General features: G+C 42.7%; 1 protein-coding gene across 1 annotated transcript; it reads right to left on the reverse strand.

Moving 5' to 3' along the window:
• Positions 1-769: 769 nt before the first annotated feature.
• Positions 770-8,556, reverse strand: TNIP2 (TNFAIP3 interacting protein 2). Its single transcript, XM_068679727.1, has 6 exons — positions 7,965-8,556; positions 5,573-5,878; positions 3,623-3,706; positions 2,762-3,043; positions 2,259-2,378; positions 770-1,775 (listed from the first exon to the last, which is right to left on the reverse strand). Exons 1-6 carry the CDS (start codon positions 8,415-8,417, stop codon positions 1,494-1,496), a joined length of 1,527 nt encoding a protein of 508 aa, XP_068535828.1. The 5' UTR covers positions 8,418-8,556; the 3' UTR covers positions 770-1,493.
• Between the last annotated feature and the right edge of the window lie 12,159 nt (positions 8,557-20,715).

The following is a 20,715-nucleotide window of genomic DNA, read 5'->3' on the forward strand; positions in this document are numbered from 1 at the left end:
GTGGAAACAGTGAAAGGAAGACTGATCAAAATTCAGTGCTGCTTGGAGAAGTAAACAAATAGGGAGGCAGGCTTTTACTCTGAGCAGGCTGATGGTCATCAGGATAAATGTGCTCTATGGGAGACTAAGAGTTCATGCTGTAGGAAATCACAGCAATGTTTATTTTGGAAGCACTGAGGAAAGAAGGAAGGTAATAGAAATACAGAAGGGTAAGCAAAGTAAAATATTCACAGTCCTCTGAACTGGAAAGGAAACAAAGCAGAAGATGGGTGTTATACAAAGGAAGGTGGCTGGATCTTTTGTTTAATTATGGAAGGTCATGGTTAGAGTAGGCCTTTAACTTTGGCTGTAAAGTCCTTAACTGCAGCTCTTGCCTAGTCAGAACTACCTGGAGCCAATGCTGGGAAGAAAAATGTAGCCCCATTATGTTTGTACAACCTTATCTCTAAAAATACATCTCAAAACAGTCCCTCAGCTCTATGCTCAAGCTATCTCCAACTTAGAGATGACAAGAAGAAAACTAAGTTATCAGTGGCCTTGTCACAAACATTGCCTGGCAGGTTAGTGCATTAAATGGATTCTCATACAGCTGAAAGATCATCTGTCCTCTCACATGAGTGACTCTCAACCTATTTGAATACAGTTTGAGACACTGGTTGTCACTGCAGTAATGGAACAACTCATACCTGAAACCATGACATTTAGTTAGCCCTGAAGTGTAGTTACTTGTACTATGATGCACTGAAAGAGACATTTTTGACTACATTAATACAGTAAAGCAACTTCACAATCACTTTTATTATAAAAATAACACTTTGGTAGAATTAGAATTCAATCAATAATTACACAAATACATGTTATGTGAAATATTTATGGCACAGAAAAAAAAAATAAATATCCCTGTACATTGTCTGTGCAAAAAGACAGGCTAGTTTTAGTTAACAACCAGCCCTTGTATGTTTTGTTTTTTTTTTTCACTTCTCCTGATTTCATTTGAACACAGGGATTTTCAAATAAGATGTCTGAAAGTTCGGTCTCAATAGCCAAGAAAATATTCTCTTTTAATCCAGATAAAGCACAAGAGGTCTTTTTCTTTCGTCAAGCTGTTCCTCCCCCATTCTTCACACTATCTTTTCAGAAGAGAAGGAAGTTTTCAAGTTCAGTGACTTCTTTTCCTAAGCCTTCAGACTGCTGTGGATAATTACTCTCCAGTAAGAGCCAAGCTGTACTCTGAAGCTAGCTACCGCTGTAAGTTTCATTTTCTTTAGTCTGGAGTAGAATTTGCATTATGCTTGCCTGCCTTGTAGTTGTCAAAAATAATTCTTCATGAAAATACTTTGCTTTACCTTGAAGTCTTTTGTACAGTCCAAGAGAAGGTGAAATCAAATAAGAGGTAGATACTGTTCATCTTCCTAATTACTAAGAGGTGTCCATTTGTCCAAGTTTTGCAGTCTGTAGAGTAGTGATTTTCTTATGTGCCTCACATCACATTGTCACTGACAACATTCAGTAACGTGCTTGAGAAATTCATCACTGAGTTCATCGTTGAAAAACCTCATACAGTGAGGGCATCGAAGTTCACCCTGTCCCCTGCCCTCTGCTCCTGAGTTTCCATTGTCTCCAGGTGGAGAAGTCTGTTCAGACTGTGAAGGTGTTTTTCTCGTGCCTGTCTGGCCCGGGCTGTTGCCTCGTAGATGCTCAGTGCTCGTCTGTACATGCGTATGATTTTGGTTACCAACGTGAACTCGGAAATGAGTACTTGTATCTCTTGAGTCCTAGAAAGAGAAAGAAGAGCTTTTGAAATTGAAAAAAAAACATTCTTTAAAATAAAATATCACCTTTATTTGAAACACTGCCTATGGGTTCACCTGAAGATTTGCAAATAAAATAGCCATCAGTTTTTGCAGTTTTATTTCAAAGAGTCATAAGCACGCTTCTAGACAACAGGATATAGCTAGTATGCTACTTTCCAGATGCCACTGTTAACACAAGTCAGTTGTCCTTCTCTCCCTTATGAGAATTCACTGTTATTGTGGTCAACAAAAAGAGGGAAAAAATGGACTGGAAAGGAATATGTATGTATTGGCACGCATCTCTGCTAGAGCTTGACTTTCAAAGAATACAAGTTTTTGATAGCCATTTCAGTTCAGTGCAGCTTTAGAAGTACTGAGGTTTTTTAAAGGTATTTAGAAGTACATTTTAGTCTTGAATCCTGATGAGATATACTTACTGGAGAAACGAGAATTTTGCTTTCTTACCTGTCGTCTTGCCAGCTGGTGTTGCAGACATGCGACTTCTAGCTGAAGCTCTTGTATTTTACTCTGTGCTCGTTCTCTGTCTGATCTCTCAGATGTGAAATCGTCTTTGTAAACCAGGACCTGAAAAAGAATCATTATGTTAGCATTTGATGAAGTTAGAGCATGGCAGGTTAGATTACATAGTTGAGGCTGAGATTCCTTTTGTTTGTAAGCACTTATTCCCAGAATCTCAATATTATCTTCTCTATCATATCTGTGCTTCAAAGGCATTCGTATTTCTTTTTCAGATCTGTACCACAGAATATTAAAGCCAGCAGACCCACATGTAGTTTTTTAAGTGGTGTTTCTTTCCAAGTGTGGCATTAATTACCTGTATATCCAAATGTGGCAAGACAAGTGGTAAAAGGTATAAAAAAATAGTTTGATTTTTCCCCCCACTAGTTTTCTGTGGTCTGAGAAGAAACAAAATTCCCACCTCCAGGGGAAACAGAAACTTTACTAACCTGTTGCTCCAGCATTTGTATGCGCTCAGTGTCTCCTTCACTAGCCTTCTTCACATCTTCTAATTCCCTCCTTGTTTTGATGCACTCATTCATTTTTTCTTCCAGTAGCTTGTTTAACCGGAATATCTCCTTCTGCATCAGCTCGGAATTGGTTTGTGCTGAAGCTACACCGTGCTGCTGCTCCAGCTGGGACTTGAGCTCTTTTAGCTGCAGGTGGAGCCGCTTCACATACTCATCCCTGCTGGCATCGTATTTCTGCCATTTTGCATTTAAGTCTTCCACCTGAAAGATTACACAGTGGAGTCACAACACGAAGACACAAACATCCAAGCCTCCATAAGCTGTCTTTGTTAGCAGGACTAAAATTACATATAATATATAATGCATATATATTAAAGTATATAGGTGTACTTTTGTTAATATATAATATGCTAACTCAGCTACTGAGTATGGATGAGCTACTTTGTGTGAGAGGGGAAGATTATGCCATATGCCAGGCTCTTCACAGGCACCCATCCCTATTTGCCAATCCACAGAGACAGTATTAATAAGGAATAGGAGGGGTTGGCTGTCACCCTATGGCTAGTGCTGTTCTTCTGGAGTAGAATCCTGATGCACAGAAAGGACAACATTTTTTTTTCTGCAGCACATTTTTAAAAACAAAATATATTTAAAATAATAGGCTGCTCTTAGCCAAGGAAATAAGACTGTGCTGTGCTTGCACGTCATGTGCTTTATGACTAAAACCAACTTGGGACTTGCATTAAACTACCCTTTAATTAGATTAACCAGGCCCAAGCTATTCCCAAACTTCCTGTAATTCAAAATCAATTTTTAAGCTGTACAAATGAAAGTACTCACGTGTGCTACTTTTTGTTTTAACATTCTGTTTTCATCTTGCAGCTTGCAGATAAGGGTTTGAAGTGAGGTTTCATTGTCTAACACCTGTAATTTTCAGATAAAGGAAGCATTATTTTAACATAAGAATTCCGGATGTTACTTAGCTATGCTGTTGTACTGGAAGTCAGCTTATATGAGTTTCTTCTAAAAATACTTGCCATCACTGAAATATGTACATACATGAGCCTGCTTGTTTCTATAAACTGCATTTCTTTAACACTAAAAGCTGCATGCTATACTATTTGCATAACAAGCAAAATGTAGTCAGGTTTTACAATCTTAGATATCTTTTAGATATGTCCACGTGGTGTCATAGAAACGTCTTACAAGCTCTGACCACACTGAAGCCAACAAGGAAAATACCCCACCCTTTACATGCCAGAGGGACTACCCTGCTCACAACTGTGCTTAACAGTTGCCATAACATCTTTGGAAACTGCATTTCCCTCTCCAGACAAGAACACATCCATTCCTGCATATTACTTTGTTATTACTGTCAATTTTGGCTAGGAATAAGAAGTTACTATAGAAAAACCTGTTTGATACATTGTGTGAAAGGATACTCTTTTTTTTTTTTTTTTTTTTACAGTTGTGACATCTGCTTAAAAAAACCCCGGTGTACGTGAGTAATACAGAACACTTTTGTACAAAATTCCCTAGAATCAGCTCGTACTTGCATCTGAAATTTCTCTTCTTCAACAGGGAAGTCCCCGCTGGACAAGGTTAGCTACTTGTTACATAGATCAAAGCCAATCAAGTTTCCTGTCTGTCAATTACACAAAGCCTGATAATACTAAAAGTTTCAAGTTTCCCTCAAAAAGTCCTTTTCTCTTACATCTACTTCACCTCTATTTATTAGAGCTAGTTTTAACGTAATTATATTTTCTTTGGAAATGCTCCTGGAACATTTCAACAAGTGGAAGTGATATATGCATATAGTTAATCATAAAAGCATAGGTGAGTGGTCATCTGGAACACAGCGTTACACTTCACAACCATAAAGTCATGAGAAAATTATTCTTTTTTTTTGTGAGAACTGTTTATAGCACCCTATTCAGTATTCTTATCTGTTACTGGAGGCAGCACCTCAAATGTTGCTTGCTTATAGTATCATGAACTACCTAGTGACTGAACTGTCATGATTTGTGGAATAATAGAACAACTCTGTCTATCCTGCACTGAAAAGCTTCAGCTAAGGTGAAAGAAAAGGTGTTGCAAAGCCACAGCTAAGCACAACACAATCCATGTGTTTCTGTCCTTCTCAGTGGCATTTCTGCCACTTCTCTCCAGCACACGCGTTTAGACAAACTGCTTCAGGACAGCAAAGTGCTACCTTGCAATGGGAGGGCAGAGGGGAACCCCAGAACAAAAATAGGTGAGACACCTTGCCCAGTTCTTCCGAAACCAACTTTCTGTAGGTCTGTACTACACGTGTAAAGCCAGATCCTGACCTGAGAAGACCACATGCTCTAGATTTTAGTATGAAAGCTACTTTTAAAGTGATTTTTCTTTGTTTTGTGAGTTTAGATGCTTAAACAAGTTATCAGCATCTTCAAAAACATAGCACCATCTAGTGATGCACACAGACATAAATACGGTACTTGGCTGCAGTACCTGCAGGGAAGGATTGCAATCACGGAATGGCTAAGGTTACAGAGGACCTCTCAAGATCCTCTCCTCAAAAAAAATATGTTTGATAAGGAGATAAACACATGAAATAGCCAAAGCACAAGTGACTGATGACAGCTTCTATCCTTAGTTTTTGGTAATCAGTTATTTAGAGGTTGCCATGGTAGCCTTTGCACCACACATGGAATTATTCAAAGGGCTGTTTCTCTCTAAGTTTTATGTCGTAATAAACACCTTAGAAGCTAACAACATGTGCACAAAACACAGTAGCAGTAAAACTACCTGATTAGAACTTTCAGTAGCAATCTGGTCATCTGAATTCCCCTTCTCTTTTCTTTGCTTCTCTTCTAGACATTTTGCCAGATGTTGACACATTTCTGCTGTGGACGCTAATTTGCGTTGAAGTTGGTGGGTTTCATCAGTGAGTGAACGGCACAGAACATCACTGGTGGCTTGAGCCTTCTCCCGCTCTGCCAAGCTCTTCTGAAGTCGTAAGATTTCTCTCTCCTTTTCATATGGAGGCTGATTTATCATCTGCTGTATCTCTCCATTTTTCTCCTCTAGTTGCTGATTCAACTTCTGCACTTCCTAAACATAAGGGGGAGGGGAAGTTACTTAAAGTGAAGTGAACTCAAAAGCCAAAACATTTCTAAGGTTGAATTTCCCATTGCAGCAATCCCATACTGCTCCTACGTTCCCTGCCAAGTACTTAAAAAGCAAAAATCCCATTAATGTCTGTATAAACACTCAACCTTAGAACTGACAGATCAATCGATCAAAAACTACCCAGACAACTATAAAAGCACTTCCTGGTCAGCAGAATGATGAACTCAGAAACAACAAGCAAAAGACTGTGAAGGTTTTATAACAATCTTGCATCGGAGCTAAAAATTAGAAATAAACAAGCAGCTTAAAAGAATAGCTATGGAGACTGAGAAATGCTTAATAGTCCTACATTTCAAATTAGCAGATAGTAGAGATTTGCCTCAAAAAATTGGAACTGGAAAGATACCAAAAAACAGTGAAGCATAGTCATTGCCTGGCACTGTGACAAAGACAAGTCAGAGTGTATACACAACAACTTCCCCACCTAGAAAAGGAGGAGTGGTAAGGACAAGCAAAGATTAAATGAAATCCATGTGGCAGCAATCAGTATTTTGTCCAGAGCTGGCTCCATGCAAGGGGGCTTGATGCATTCTTACAAAACAAAGATGCATCTCCTTGCTGCACCCTCTTGTTGGATTAGAAGGGTCTGGGGGATCATCCACACAGCATCAAGTTAACTTCTCATCTCAGGTGCTTTGAGAAGGAAGAAGTCTGCTCACAGCCAGGTACGATCACTCAGAGGTACCATGCACCTCGAGTACGCCAGCCCTGACTTTGCCACAATCAGCTTCTGCTTGTCATCCTCCAAAAGTAAAGGCTGCTGGTAGTCCAGACCTCTGCTGAGCTGTTCCCCTGGGTACCAGCACAGACCACGAAACAGAGAGGCTCAACTCTGCTCCAGTTCTTCGGCAGCACTAACAGGGCCATAAACCACAGGAAGCACTCTGCCAGCATGTAGGCATCTGACTTCAGAAAGTACCTTGTTGTTATTTTTAGCGACGATGATTTTGTTATTTATGGCAAGGCATAAAACGGTTATTTCTAAAATAAATTGTTAGGCTAACTTACAGAAGGAGCATATGCTCTTATTGCTGATGTTTACACTTTCACATCATGCTGAATTTTCCCCACTGCCATAGACTAAAGCTATTCTGCATCAGGCTACAGCAGGCATTCAGATGCCACCGGTTTGTTATCTGTCTGCAAAGTGTCACCAAGATCATCTCTCATTACGAATTTCCAAACTTGAACATATTTAAATGTACTGGAGGTGAGTGTCATATGTGGAAAATGTTTTGTATAAGCATTAGGTCAAGAGATTACTTATGACAAAAATACTTGTTTCAATTTTAAGTACCACTTCTTGGTTTGGAAATTCCTTCACCCAGCTTCATACAGAAAGAAATGCTTCAAAATTCATTAAGCCCTTCAGACCCAACATGGGAAAGTCTTCACGGCAGGACCAAAAATAGAGCTGGTGGAGGGTGGGAGGGGAGGCAGTTTTGTGACTGTTTTGTCACAAGAGAGCTCCTATTTCCCCCTGTCTGTCTCATCACAGTGCAGACTTGCTGGTTCCTTCTTCAAAGCACGTATTGAGGCAGGATCTCAATGTCAACACAGCGTCAGCCATTTTTTAAAGTGCACTTTTTTAAAAAATATATATACTTGAATAGAAAAAAGCTGTGGCACCAGTTGTTTGTCTTAGAGTTACATCTGATAACGAGGAGGGTCTTTAATTAATAGGGAACTTCCACACTTAGTTTGTGGGCTGCTTATTTCTTTTTACTACATTCTCCTGCTGCTGGCAAAAGCAGTTCCGTGGAGATTTCTAACGCCACCCTATGCTCCTGCCGCGCGGCTGCGTTAAAAAATATATTCAAAATATTAAGAATAATAGGAAAATCCAGCCTGTTTTCAACCTCAACGAGGCGGAGAGGGGCGGCGGGGCTGAGGGGGCTCCGCTGCCCGCCTCAGGGTCCCGCCGCCTCAGGCGAGGCACCGGGGCCGGATCCGAGGGGTCGCCCCCCGGCCCCGGGGCCCCCTCGGGTGTGGGTTCCCCTCTCTTTACCTGGCTCAGGGTCTCCATTTTCTGCGCCGAGAGCCTCTCGCTGTCCCGCAGCTGCTGCCGGGCCTGGCCCAGCTGCTCCAGCAGGCTGTCCACCAGCGAGCGGGCGGGCTCGGCCCCCGGCTCGGCGGGCTGCTGGCGGGCCAGCCCGCTCCTCAGCTCCCGGATCGTCGCGTCCTTGGCGGCCAGCTGCAGCTGCAGGTGCTTCAGCTGCTGGACCGACTCGTGGTACAAGGTGCAGAGCGCGTTGTAGCGGGGCACTTTGCTCTTCAGGCTCCTGTTCTCGCGGTGCAGCTTCTCCAGCGTCTCCTCCACCTGCCTGAAGCGAGCCACCAGCGGGTCCGTGCTGCTGCCCTCGCTCACCGAGCACATGGCGGGGGGGGACGAGCCTCGCTCGCGGCGCTGCCCCTTCTTCTCTCTCTCCTCCGGGGCGAGCAACAACCCGGCCAGGTGCATATAAACCAGCGAGGAGCCAGGCACGGCCGGGACTATTGCTGCTGGTAGCGCTGCTGTCGCTGCTTCTGCTGCTGGAGCTTCGCCCTTCCGTCTTCCCCGAGGCAGGCAGGGGGCGGCCGCTGCCGTTTAAGGGCTCGCAGGCTCCTCCTGCCGCCCTGCCCCGCTGCCCGCCCGGCCGCCGCTGCCCTCAGCCCCGCCGAGGGGAAGCCGGCAGCGGGGGAGGGTTGAGCTTCCCCCGGGGCTTGCTGCCACCTCGGGGCCAAAGACACCCGGGGAAGCCCGGGGAGGAGAAAGGGCGGCCCGAGGGCGCTGTGAAGTGGTGGGGGGAACGGGACTGAAAGCCGGGGGCAGGCTGCGGTGGGGCGAGGGGGAGGCAATGGGGGACAGCACGCACACAACATGGCGCCTGAGGGGGAGAGGGGCTGCGAGCCGGGGCTCGCCCGGCCTTGCGAAAGCCCCGCAGCGCCGCGTCCCAGCGGGAGCCGCTCCGGGAATTTCCTTGGCGCACCGAGGGGACTTTCCCCCGACTTTTTTTTTTTTTTTTTTTTTAATTCGCCGGCGGCGACCCCCTGATGGAGCCCGGGAGCCCCCTGCCCGCTGAGGCGGCTCCCGCCCCGCGGAGCTGAGCTGAGGCGCCCGGCCCGGCCCCTCAGCCCCCCGCTGCCCAGCCGGCCCCACAGCGTTTGTTATTTGTGATAACGTTTATTATACACATGTATGTATGTGTCTAATTACACACTAGGGAGCTCTATATGCAGACACAAAGCGCATTGCACTAGGTTCAGTGCGGTCACAGAAGATGCGCCTGGACCAGAAATTACAGATGGAAATGCAGAGCTAAAAACGCTGGATGCCACTGTACCAAGGACAAAAAGATGACTTCAGGCAGTGCGATAGAGAGCAGACTGCCTGTGTTAGCACCTTAACCACTCGCAGCTGTCACCGTAAAGGCACAGGGATGAATTTGTGTGAAATATGCAGGAAATATGCAAGATGAATGTAGAGGAGCCTGAACTGCAGTCAAGGTGCTCAGTGCCAGCAGCAGTGGATCAGAGGCCTCGTGATAATGGTGAATGTAAAATGCAAGGTAAAACATTTACACCACCTTCACAAAAGGCTAAAATTGAAATAAAAAGTTCTAATAGGATGCAAGGAAAACGTCTTCCTGGTTAACACAATACAGCATTGGGACTGCTTTGAGCAGTGTTTAGAGACCTCCTTAGGACCCTCCCAATTTTGAATTATCCTCTGATTCAATTCCGCAGTAGCAGAAAGGCAGGAAGTCATTGTTTTGTCACCTCAATTATGCTAGAAAGGGTTATCCAAAAGATTGGGTGTAATATGCCCAAAATGGTCCATTAGTTTTGTTATTCTTAAAGATATGACTGAATTTTATGGGGATAGAAGGCTCTGTGTGACAGAAATGATAAAACACGTGCCTGAGACACAAGTCTGTGGTGCATTTATTATTTCATCCTATAAATAGTATTTATGCCCTGTGATTACACACTGAAAATCGTATGTGCAGAAGATGAGGAAATACAGTTCTTGACTTTATATTTGAAGGACAGAGTTGAGTCCTGCTACCTTGGGACACTTTTTGCTGGGAAGAAAGAAAAATTCCTCCTTTAAAAATGCCAGCACTTTGTGGTTTTCATATCTGTTAGTAGGAAAAGCAAGAAGCAATGTAGACTATATTTTATATTTTCAGTATCTCTGTACTACAGTCAGAGCTAAGTGAAAATATTGGAGCAAAGTGGGAGCAAAATTGCTTTTTGGTAAAATTTATGCTGATAAAATTTATTGAAGAAATGAATGGTGAAGTGCTAGTAATGGAGAAATCTCTTTGGTTTCTTGCCAGTTCAGACAGCAAATTACAAGGAAACAGAATTGAGAAATCCCAAGTGTCTGCAGATGTGGCTGTCATGTGCTTAGACCAAACGTCAAGGAGTTTTGGTAGCTATCAAAAAGGATAATTTACAATAGTTTTATTTGTTATATAGTACCAGAATATTGAAGTCAAGCATTGCATCTGGTTACTGAAAACCTGACATTAATAGATCTTTGGACAAAGCAAGCACTCCCCCGAGGAAAACACCACTGACTTAAGGGAAATTTGACCTGCGTAAATCCTGAGTAAGAAACTAATCCCATATGTTCTCGGGAATGCCCTTAGATGACTGTTTCTTTTTGTCAATTCTGAAACGTGGAGGAATTCTTGGGAATTCAGTAACTGAAAGCTAGTGCCAAAGAGTGAGTCAGCTCTTAAAACGTGTTTCGTAGTGTACCTGGCTTTTCCTGGATTGCCTTCAGTGTGCTGTTCATCAGATTTGCTGATAAAGCAGCTGGTTTGCTGAGCGGTGTGTTTGTCCTTTCTCAGTTTTAGACAATGAAATGATGGCTTCCTAAGTACAGTAATTCTGATTAGCAAGTAATTGCACGTACACCAGGTATGCTCTGTGCTCCTTTATGTAATGAAAGCACTTTATTTTGCCATGCCTTACTAGTCTCAACTTGAAATGTGAGGTGAAGTTCACTTCACCCTTTCTCAGTATAGGATATATCAGTATATTAAGTAAAATCTATCACGTGAGCAAAATCTAACCTCAAATTAGATCATGCTAAAAAAAAAAAATCTTAACATGAGTTATTTTAAATAAGTATTTTTTTTGCATATTGTAACCAACTGTTATAACATGAGGTGAATATGAGCAGAAGTGATCAGATACTCCCTAGAAACAAAATGGAGACTAAGCAGAGCTTAGGAAACTAGGAAGGGGGAAACGTGAACAGTCTAGATAGATTGGATTAAGTTTTCATAGCTTTATTTTTAATTCAGTTTGAAACTTTTTTTTTTTTGTAAAGTTGGTAAGAAATGTTTTAAAAATGATCAACTGATTTCAGTTTCATATAGGTACGAACTGCAAATAACTCCTCTGAATTTTGTAGTTCTATCTGTAACGTTAGTGCAAACGACGTAAGAATGAGTCCTGCGTTTGGAGATGATGTTCTGTGTGGATATGGCCATAGAGCACGCTGGGGTGTGGTGGTTCTGTCATTTCCCAGATGGTGAAGTATGCTTGCTTTTCAGGGAACCATACTTTATTTTTAGCTGTGAACTCCAGAAGTTGTTCAGCCGATCAAGCTGGGTTTGTTCCAATTGTCTTACATCACTGCTGATGTTCCTGGAGGGCAAGTTATGATCTAACAATTCTCATAAAATGTTCCATTGCCTTAAGCTCGTCTAACTAAGCAGAACAGATTAGGAATTAGCAAGTGGTCCTCCTGTTGCTATATGATGAAAAATCAGGAGCAGTTCACTTGTCCTGTGCTGTTAACTCTGCAGGGCCACCAGGAATTAAAAAAAAATAAATGCATAGTGGCTTATTTTCCCCACTGAAATCATCTGATATGTCTTAGCATACTCATTGCTACGGGAGATGCCCAACTCAGAGCTCCGTGTGCATCTGAGAGTCAGATTTTCATGCTGAACAAATAGGAAGTTTGTGCTCCTCTGACTCATAGATTAACAGTCATTATAATCTGCTGCCATGTTTACAGTTCTGATGCGGGAAACGGTAAACATCCCTTGTATGCATTGCTACACTGGATATTCTCATAATTCACTCTTCTTCGTGTCTTACAGTTGGAATGGGAAACTCACTGCGAGGGCGTTGAGGACTACCCAGGCTGGTGAACTCCTTGCTGTTACGTATGTGTGGCTGTGTCCCTGCCTTGAGGTTCCGATCTGGACTGCCACGCTGTTTTTTTCAGTCTTGATTTCAGTTTATGCACATAAAATATTTAGGGTCGTCAGGAGATATAGCATGGTTTTTATTTATTCCTGACGTAAGATTTTCCCCACGTGCTTTATGCATGGGTTGAGCTTTGGAGGATGCCAAAACCAGAAGTATTTTGATGCTTAGGGCAAAGTCCCAGGACCTGTGTTTGGAATCACATGAGGCTGAAATAAACAGAATGAAGAGCCACAAAATTAGATCTGAAGCAATCCTCTTGCTTTTCGCTAAGAAGTTTTTCTTTTGTGTTTATTTGGACCAGGACTTTTCTGTTTCATCTTTATAGGTGTCAGTAGATAACAGGATATGCTCTTGTATGTGTCTTATTTAAGTCTTCCGATCACTTCTGGTCTATATCCAGGCTGTAGGCATCTGTTATGCTCTGTAATTCTTTAATGCTTTAGATCTTTGCTGCAATTCAACCTTTCTGTTCAGGCTTACTGGTTCTGTACTGTCTATTCCTTCCACACAGCAAATATTTGGCTATTTCAGGCCCTGTTTTAGTTTCTTCTTGCTTCCTTTACTTTTTGCAATTTCTGTTTTGTTTACCCGCGGCTCAGTAGTACTGGTTCACTGGGACTGTCCTAACGATGCTCTCTCTTGGTCTGAGAAGTTCCAGCAGTGTGCTTGGTCCTTTAGGCAACCCCATCATGACATAACTGATTTTGAGCTGCAGTTTTATTTACAGGAATGTAAATGGCTCCATACTCACAGATTTAGCTAACTGCAGCCGCCACTTCTTACTGAGAAGCAAATTACTTCTTTGAGCTTCTTGTTTATAAAACGTAGAGGGTTCACAGAATCATTAAAGTTGGAAAAGACCTCCAGGATCATCGGGTCCAACCACATATGTGTTTATTCTGGGTGGGCAGTGAAGGATGTGCTGGCTTATATTGGTCGTAGGATGCTTTGTCCTAAAAACTGACACTTTGAAATGCTCCAAACAATCCTGTCAGTTGCAGGAAATCCTCCCCAACTCTGAAATTCTTAACATGTGATCTGTACTGCAGATCCTTTGGGGATCCTACACATACCAATTGAATTTTCTGCTTTGTTGAATATGGAGTGCCTCAACTTTTCTGGTTTCCGTTACCATTCCTCAAACATCAGGCAGTTTTAAAGGTAAATTGGGGGGTGGGGGGTGTTTAAGTATGACTAAATGCTAGGCTTTCAGTTGCAAGACTGGAAACAAAAGGTTGAAGGTGAAAACTTAGTTGTTTGTGGCTGTGTCTTAAGCATTAACATTGCGTAATGCAGATTCCTAACGCAGGCTCCATGGTGTCTCTGATCCAGAGCACCCATTTTAAAGAGAACAAAATCAGTTTACACGTTTCTGATCTTTAGTTTTTCTGATCTAGCGCTTGACAAGAAAAACGTTCGGTTTAAAAGATTTATTTTAAGTGTTTTCTGTTAAAGGGTGATTAAGAAAGGAGATTTCCTAAGACTATCCAGAACCTTAAAACAAATCATACTTGAGTAGATGGTTCTATGTGTAAAGCAGGGAAAAAAGAACTGTTGGAGGTTTCTTAGCATGTCCATGGTACTAGATGTTGAAACAGTTTTCAGAAATGGGATTTTGAAGAAGGGTTGGGAGGGATCAAGTGAATGTAACGTGAAAGTGGAAGTGCCCTTACCATGCCACTCGCTCCCCTCCCACACACCATGCCATTGCCACACAAATAACAACATTTACCAAAATTCTGCTTAGTGTCCCACTGAGAGGCAGGAAACTGCATGGTGATGACGTTCCCCTGACACTCCGTCTTTCCCAGTCTCTGCAAAGCAGAAAATCCATCAGTCATCCTGGTAGAAATTTTCAGCAGTGTTTTAAATTCAAGCCATCAATGCAGTCTTTTGTATGCTGAAGAAACGATGCCATATAGGTACCAACTGCTGAAAACTTCAGCTCTTGTTTGAATGTTTATTTTACAAACAAGAGTATGCTTGTTCTTAGTTGTAGAAGTGTGGTCCATCATGCTTTAAGTAACGTTCACACTTCATGCTGTCAGAAAGAATCCACAAAACGTGGTAAAATAATATATCCAAGGAGTCTGTGTACCAGAACCAATTCAGCCTTAGCACAATAAGTGAGTCTAATTTGGACATGCAGGTATGTGTGGGTTATAGAAGATTAAATCAGAAACGATAAGAAATAATACCAGATTAATTGAAGGCATTAACTCCTTTAAAAAAACATTGCAGTATTTTTAATGGATGTCCTTCAGACATGGGCACTTACACTTGCAGAACACTGAAATATGCCTCTTTCAAGAGGAATTAATCTTGTTTGCTTTGGGTAAATGCTTTCTCTAGCTAATTGTATTGATGCAATATGTTGTGATTGTTACTGAATTAATGTTCATTTTAGGGAAGATGACTGGCAAAATTAGATGGCAAAATTACCATCTTTTGGCCCTAAACTTTTGAGCACTGACCACAGGGACTCCTAGATGTATGGTTTTCTTTTAAGTTTCTGATGAGAATTACAAATGTATTGAACTGAACAAATAGAGAGCTCGCTATCTAATGAATTGAATTTAAGAATGTAAACTGAGAATTGCTGCTCTGCTTTCTAGTGTCTCTTCCCCTGAGTTCACTGCTGGACTCTGAGTAAGTCTGCTAACTTCTGCTTGCTTTGCCATTTGAACCTTGCAGAAATAATACTAATGGCTTCTTGTTGCAGATGGTTTAAAGGCAAAAAAGACTGCAGATTATTAAGCATTTGGTTTGTAGAAAGAAGGTCAAACTCAGGTTTCACTTAGCCTTACTTAATTTTTAGACAAAACCTCAGTTTTGACTTAAAACTGCTGAACAGAATGACCTATTGTATTATCAATGGATGTACTAATCTGCTTATGACTGAAATGCTAAGGAGGCAGCAGTGAGAAAGTTAATTGCGTGAGGCCTTGCACAGACAAACTAACAAATGATCTCTGTTCCGAAATAAATACTATTCATGTTGTTTTCTGAGGGTAGGGAGCTAGTCTTGAGTAAGTAATATTTAGTGTAATTGTGGCATTCCTGTCCAAGTGGATGGAAATACACAGACTTGTTATAAAGTACTGGTTTCAGAAACACTGAAGTCATGATTTCCATGTAACTGACTTAGGAAATATACTTGTTCTTCTGAAGGCTGGTTGAAATATTGTCATAATCTTAAATTGACTGAAATTACACCATTTTAGCAAGCTTAAAGATGTTGGTGCAAGAGAGGTTTGGCTTGGAGGGAAGAGAATGATTTTATTAGATCACCTGGTACAGTTGAAAGCAAACAAAGGCCTTCTGAGACCATCTGTGCCTCCTCAGATTGCTTTGTCTGTCTCCCACACACACTTTCCTTCTGTTGTGTCTGTAGACAACCACATTAGCACCATCACTGCCACCACTTCTAGATAAAAATAACTTTTTATAGCAGTTTTATTTGAATTTCTGAAGCAATGATGATGGCCATTAGGTGACCCAAGAGCTTTAAAAAATGAAACATGATCTCTGTCATCTTGTGTTTCCTGTGAGCTATCCAGGAAGTGTCTCAGAATGAAAGAAAAGCTATGAATTCGCCAGAGAATGAATCCGACTCTTTGTTCGTGGTTCTTTCCTGTAGGCAAAATTATAGGTTTCTTGTAAACTTAAAGGAAGTGGAGTGAAGGAGTTCACTTGTGTGATAATGAGAGTAGCCAAATGATTGATTAGCGTGTGAGGAGAAGGTTGTGCTTTGGGCATTATGGATCTTCAGGGCTTCTAGAGAAGACTATTGGGTTGCCCCTGGCTGGCAGGTGAGCCCCCACCCAGTCACTCCCCCCAGCGGGATGGGGGAGAGGATCGGGAGGGCAAACGCAAGGAAAGCTCACAGGCTGTAAGGATGGTTTAATAAGGGAAAGGGAAATAAACTCCAAGTGATGCAAAGACGATTACTCACCACCTCCCACCAGCAGCCTGACGCTGGTCTCTGACCAGTGGCTACTTCTGGATCGCCACCAACCCCTGCTGAGCATCCCGTTGTGCCGTGTGGATTATCTCTGTGCTCCCTGTGGGTTAGCTCAATACAAGGAGTAAATGGCAGCATGTTTCTCCAAAAAGAGCTTGGGAAGGATGCCAATATTTTGCAGTATTTGCATGGCTCTTGCAAGTTTCATTTAACAGCAGGAAAGGATTTTTTTTCTCCACTCTAGAATGAGGAAAGCTGAAACTGTGGGAGCAAGAGATTTGTTCTACATTGCATATAGTATCAAAAGACTATGAGCTGAAGAAGCATGAATGCTTGAGCAACAAAACAGTGAAAAGTGTTTGGAAAAGAGTGCAAAGACAGGCAATTTCATAGATGGCATGTCAGATAATAATAGGATCAGAACTCCTGTATGACTACTGGTAGTAGAAAAAAAAATGGTGTTTAGAATGGCAAACAAAATTTGTTGCTTTCCCAGGTTCCCTTTGTATTAATTCCAATCTGTACTAGAAGATTATACTTGAAAGAAAATGTTCAGCCTCTCCTTTTTCCATCTGTGGCAATAATGTCTCCAATCTCAGCAGACTTCTCAGGGTACATGAGAAGTACATTTCTTGCTGTATAGCTGAATGGAAGCAGACTGTGGTAAAGATTTACCAGCAAATCTCCACAAACCTGCAGAACATTTTTTCCACAGGTGCACCAGGATACCTGTCATGTCAGCAGCTTTTCTGTAGCTTTTCCAGCACAGCACGAGACATTCAAAGTGCCGTTTTCCCTAGGTTGCCCCTATGTGTTTATTCCCATTTTTGTATGGCAGTGAAGTGCTGTCCCTGCTTGCCATGCAGCCTGTGAATCCCATGCTGCTGTGTCAGCACGGAGCTGCTCTGTCACGGGGCTGTCAGGAGCTGATCCTCACCGGTGTGTGATTGCTGACCACCACAAGAGTTCCTCTCAGCTGCTGGTGCTGGTTTGGTCTGCACCTCTTGCAGAAACCTGGGATCCTCAGGACCCATGTGGGCAGCTAGGTGAAGAGGACCCTGCCCTCCTCTCCAAGTCGCTCTGCTCCAATTCTTGGGTGCAGAGCTGTCCCTGGGTGTGGAAACAAATGGTGTCCATGGTTCTGCCCAGCTCTGAGAGCATCAGCCATGCTGTGACTGTGCTCAGCCCCTACTCGTCTGTGGGCTGGCTTGTTTAACCAAATAGGTCGTGAGATGCGGTGGGATGGGGAAGTGAAGCCTTTCAGGAAGTGTCCCATGCTCAGCGTGACGGGGGGTGGCCGCTGTGTATTGTTACTGTTAGTGCAGGAGGGTGATGCTGAGTAATTGGAACAGATGTCTGCCACTGACGGTTTCTGATTTCAAATCTCAGTAGAAGATGTGATTTGTTTTCCCAGCATGTGCACCGCTGTTTTGGAAATTTTATGCTGCTCTTCGATTCTTGCAGAAGATGAGATGGGAAGAGGTGTGCATGTAGCAAGTGGTGTGGAAGCAAAGTGGGAAATACCTGTGGCTCTTGTGTTTCACACAAGTCACAAGTACGTACCCTTGGCTGGTGGTGCACCAAAGCACGATGCAGGCAGTTAATAAGCAGAAGCCATCCTGACTCCAGTGTGGCACCTACCATTCAGAAAGGCTGCTTCTCCATAATTTCCCTCCTTTGCTGAAGCAGAGAAAACCACCCCTCAACACTGCAGAGGCATGTAGTGACAGGGCCTGTAACAAAAGGGGCTGAGAGCTGGCCCTCTCCACGTATCTTGCCTCTGTGAAAGACCAGCAGGCAGATTGCCCTGCTGCCCAGACCAGGCAGGCAGCCTTGGCTGCAGGCGTTGGCTGGATTGAACAAATCTGACATAATTTTAAAAGTGTACATACACACAGTCAGTCTGTGGTTAGCATCCCTAGTGTTTGTGCAAGGAGCTCTTAACTTTTTCAGTTTCAGTCCCTACAGCCCATGTTACCTGCTGTTGGAGCTCCAGGAGGAGCAGCTGCTCTGATCCTGTTACCTGGGTCCCGTGGGACTGCGGGATTGGTGGTTGAGGACACTGCCCCTGCCTGCTTTGCTGTCACCCTCGGTTTCCTGCTCATCCTCTTTGTGCAGCCACCTGCTCGTGTTGCTCCCTGGTGTACAGGTTTGGACATATAACTCCTACATTTGGCACACTCCTTCACAGAAGGCTGCTAGCAAGGCTACTGGAAGAGAAAAAACAGCACAGTCCCGTGCGTGCTGTCTGGGCATTGAGCAAATTGTTCCTTCAGCTGCGCTCTAAAAATTTCCTTATTTTATCTCCAAAACACACCCAGGAGCACGCTAACGCAGATGCAGTTTGGACAATTGGTCGATGAGGTTGCAGGAGTAATCCAACTTCATGATGAAATAAATTCCCCAGCTTTTTATAAGGAGCTTCCTTATAGCATTGGAGTTTCCCCTAATAGAGCACAGTGTCAGTAGAGTATTGGCAACATTCAACACTGTCACTCCTCAAGCATTTCAATATAAATTCTAACAGGTGGTGCTAAACATCAATAAATTTATGTCAGGAGGTCAGAGTACACACCCTGACACCCTGCCATCTGTGTATCCTTCCAGAAATTATGCCAGCTCTCTAAAGCGCATGTCTATTTGGATTCACTGAATTTTCATCTTAATCTGCGAGTCGTGTTACTGTTTGGTTGAGTGTCTTATATCAAAGCGATCCACGTGCAGTGGCCAGGCTGCTCAGAGTCTGTTCAGTGAATCAGGTGCATTGCTCCTTGGATGCTTACTGGGAAAAGGAAGTATGATATACTTGTAGGATGGGGCGTTTGATTCTGTTTGGTTTGCAGTGTTCTGAACTTTGTTTTCTGTTGAATTTGTGTAGCAGCACACAGCGAGTACTGTGAGTACGCAGTGAGTCTGTGTGCCAATCCACAAAAAAGTAGAAGTTGTAAGAGGGCAGTCTGAGCTCGTGGGTTTCAGAGCTTGAGAATATGTCACGTTTCTTGCTCTGGATCCCCCCTGTTCAGTCCTTGATGTGTCAGCCAGGAAAGTGGCAGTCACAGCTGTGCTCATGACTTCCTGAAATTTTCTCACCACTGAAAGACATTGTCCTGAGACTGGACATAACCATTAGGGCAATTGCAGGAAAATTTCAGAGAAGATTTGGTGTGGGTAAGGGCGATCAGTCTGAAGCAGATACTGAGTCATAGGCTCTTGAAAATTTGTAGGATACTCTTTGTGTGCCTTTCCCGTTGGTATGACGCTGCAAACCAAGAGAAGTGATTCCCCGCGCTGTGAATGACTCTGCACTTGTGTGACTGCTCTACTGAGCTAGGTGGCTGGCGATTTAAAAATAGCTCTGCTTACTCAGATGCAGCTGATGATTGCAGAAGAATACTGCCCTGTGGTGAAGATGGAACATCTAGCGATTCTTTCCCATCGCCAACAGCAAACAGAAAGCAAGGTGAAAAAAACTACGGAGATCATTTACAGTTTGTTTTCAGCATTCTGGGTTTTCTTAATCCTTTTTGGGGGATCCCTTATTTTTTATAGGGCATGGAAGTTCCGACATCTCTGATTCCGCTGCTGTTTGCTAGAGTGATGCCGATCCTTCATTTTTATAACTTGGGATCTCTGTGAGAATGAGCTGGCTGTATTCCTTCTGATGTGCTCATCTGAAGTGGCTTTAATGGGCACTAGCATGCCCACTGGCATCCTTGCAACATATGGAAGATCCCATTGCCTTAGCGTGTCATTTCCATGTAAAGATAGATTTTTCCCATAAAAAATAATCACAAAGTTTTTAAAAGAAATAACCACTTGATATGAACATTTCAGAGTCAAAACTTTGTTTACATCGTATTTTAAAATATTATATGGAAATCATAGTGTAATTGTAGGGGCTGGTTTTATATTATCAGTTCACACTTATGCATGGCGTATGCCTCACTGTGAAGCCTTTGCATATATAGTGCAAGACTGATAGAATATATTACAGAAATCTAGATGATAAAGTGGATCATTCTGTGTGTTCAGGGCTATCAGGTTTCTTCCCTGTGTGTCAGAACACTACCTAAAACAATGTATTTCGGTATGGCAGAAATAATCTAGCCTTGTTTGAAACAATCCCGTACCGAAACTTTATAGATCTCATTCCTAATTCCTTACACCCATTTACTTCACACATCCCCTGAGTCACTACACTGAAGAGAAACTGAAACCGAAGTCATCCTACTAATATTTTTCTCAGCGATTTTTGCTCCAGTAATATTTGGATAGTTCACTAACAGGTCAGGGATCAGAGGCCGTTCCTGTGTGTTACTCATCCGTAATAGATCAAGGTTCCAACTCACCGAGTGCCAAGATGAAATGGTCACATTATAATCAGTTTCAAGATCACTTTCTGGTTATTTTTCTCCATAAAACCAGAAAGGATAGGAAGATTACTTTAGTTATCAGCAGGAAAATGACCTGTGAAAAATCTTCGAGCTAGATTAGTCACAAGAACGAAAGCCTGTGGTTTTTATTTACTTTCAGCCAACAGGATTTTATTATTTACAGGAGCATTTCCATAGTAGTT

Source organism: Anas acuta, chromosome 4, assembly GCF_963932015.1.
Source record: "Anas acuta chromosome 4, bAnaAcu1.1, whole genome shotgun sequence".
Taxonomy (NCBI): Eukaryota; Metazoa; Chordata; class Aves; order Anseriformes; family Anatidae; genus Anas; species Anas acuta.

What these genes read in the sequence shown, in the direction of transcription:
- TNIP2 (XM_068679727.1), bottom strand. Translation starts at nt 8,417, where the DNA reads ATGCACCTGGCCGGGTTGTTGCTCGCCCCGGAGGAGAGAGAGAAGAAG. An exon ending in TAAAACAAAAAGTAGCACAC is followed by an intron (nt 3,044 to 3,622) that starts GTGAGTACTTTC and finishes GTAATCTTTCAG; the next exon opens with GTGGAAGACTTAAATGCAAA. An exon ending in TACAAATGCTGGAGCAACAG is followed by an intron (nt 2,379 to 2,761) that starts GTTAGTAAAGTT and finishes ATTCTTTTTCAG; the next exon opens with GTCCTGGTTTACAAAGACGA.